We start from the raw sequence: 2,010 nt of genomic DNA on the forward strand, positions 1-2,010 counted from the left end.
ATGTAATATAATGACATGTAATATAACACAATATAAGGTAATAATATATAATATACTATTATAATATGATGTGATATGATATATATGATATAATGTAATATAACAGTACAATACAACAAAATGCAACACAACACAAGACAATACAACACAACACAACATAACATAATATAACATAATATAATGGAAACTAAGTATTATTATCGTTATTTAATAATCTCATGAAACCTTTTTATGGAGATGTGTAGGGCCTTATGAAATCATAGATATTTAATTCTTGGTCAAAATGGTTCCCGCATACTGGCCTGACGTTCAAAATATCTGTCAAAATAGTTACAATTTTTTAGAAGTCATGACTTTTCTTCTGTTTTACTTCAGATAGAAAAGAGAGACGGCCATGGATGAAGGAAATGAAACATATGTGACCTATTTTATTCTAGTTGGACTCTCAGAGTATCCCAGAGCCCAAGTCATCTTCTTCTGCTTGCTCTTGATGTCCTATCTTATCATCTTGCTTGGGAACAGCCTCATTCTCCTCTTGGTCCACTATGATTCCTGGCTCCACACCCCCATGTATTTCTTCCTCAGTAACCTGTCCTTCTTAGACATGTGTTACACTTCTTCTAGTGTGCCTCAAGTTCTCATCAACTGCTTGGTCAGGATTCCCTCCATCTCCCTGGGACAATGTCTGGCACAGATGTATGCGGACCTTTATTTTGGGGTTGTGGAATGCCTCCTACTGGCTGTCATGGCCTATGATCGTTCCATTGCCATTGGAGACCCACTGCGCTACCCCGTTAGGATGAGTCCCCAGCTTTGTGTCAAGCTAGCAGTCATGTCCTGGGTGGCAGCTTTTCTTCTGACTGTGGTTCCAACCCTTACAATGCCACTGGAGTTCTGTGGCCATCACATGATCAATCACTTTTCTTGTGAACTCTTGGCCATCCTCAAGGGTGCCTGCAATGATCTGGAGTTTTATGAGTGGTTGATGATGGCCACCAGTTCCCTGACTCTCCTTGTACCCTTTGCCTTCATCCTTGCCTCCTATGGGCGCATCCTAAGGGCTGTGCTGAAGATGCACTCAGCAGAGGGTCAAAAGAAGGCTTTCTCCACCTGCAGCTCCCGTATAACTGTGGTAGTTATCTTCTATGGTACAGCCATATCTGTGTACATGATTCCCCAGAACAAGGCCAATCAGGATCAGGACAAGATCATCTCTATGTTGTATGGTATCCTTCCGCCCATGCTCAACCCCCTCATCTACAGCCTTCGGAATAAGGATGTGAAGATGGCATTAAGGAAACTAGTAGGGGAGAAGAATGTCTCCTAAGAAGAGATGCTTGGTTACTTTTTAACAAAACTGGGGAAAATGAAAGAAGTGGTAGTTTTACTAACCAAAAAAAAAGTTTTCTTTTTGAAAAAATTCATAATCACTGGGACATGAAATGATGAGGCAGTGTCTTGGGCAGTTGCTTTCTCAGAAGTGGAGCTTTCACTGTCTCAGAAAGTCCAAACACCCCTTTTTCACATCACCACAAATTCCCCTTGAGGAAGAATCTCAAGGATCTCCATTAACTCAACAATGGCCTTCCCCTGCACAGATGTTCACCTTGATGTAGTCTGAATCAGTGCAAAGAACTCTGGGTTTGGAACCAGAACCCACCTCTGCCTTTCTGCCACTAATTAGTACTATGAATTGGGGCAAATCACTTAAATTCTATGAATAGCACTTTTTTCTTTTTCAGTCATTTTTCAGTCATATCTGACTCTTCTTGACCCCATTTGCTATTTTCTTGGCAGAGTTACTGGAGTGGTTTGCCATTTCCTTCTCCAGCTCATTTTACAGATGAGGAAACTAAGACAAACAGGGTAAAGTGACTTGTCCAGAGTCACATAGCTAGTAAGTGCTTGAGGCCAGGTATGAACTCACAAAGATGAGTCTTCCTCACTCCAGGCCCATCATGCTATCCACTGCATTACCTAGCTGCCCTGTGCCACTTTACTAATATGCAA

The 2,010-nt window shown here is 41.4% G+C and overlaps 1 protein-coding gene across 1 annotated transcript; it reads left to right on the forward strand.

Annotated features, from left to right (window-relative positions):
- The first annotated feature begins 370 nt into the window (after positions 1–370).
- LOC114028930 (olfactory receptor 13H1-like) lies at positions 371–1,327 on the forward strand. Its single transcript, XM_027843267.1, has one exon. It carries the CDS (start codon positions 395–397, stop codon positions 1,325–1,327), a length of 933 nt encoding a protein of 310 aa, XP_027699068.1. The 5' UTR covers positions 371–394.
- The last annotated feature ends 683 nt before the right edge of the window (positions 1,328–2,010 follow it).

The sequence above is a fragment of the Vombatus ursinus genome, unplaced genomic scaffold (genome assembly GCF_900497805.2).
Source record: "Vombatus ursinus unplaced genomic scaffold, bare-nosed wombat genome assembly UNPS02005031.1, whole genome shotgun sequence".
In the NCBI taxonomy this organism is placed as follows: domain Eukaryota; kingdom Metazoa; phylum Chordata; class Mammalia; order Diprotodontia; family Vombatidae; genus Vombatus; species Vombatus ursinus.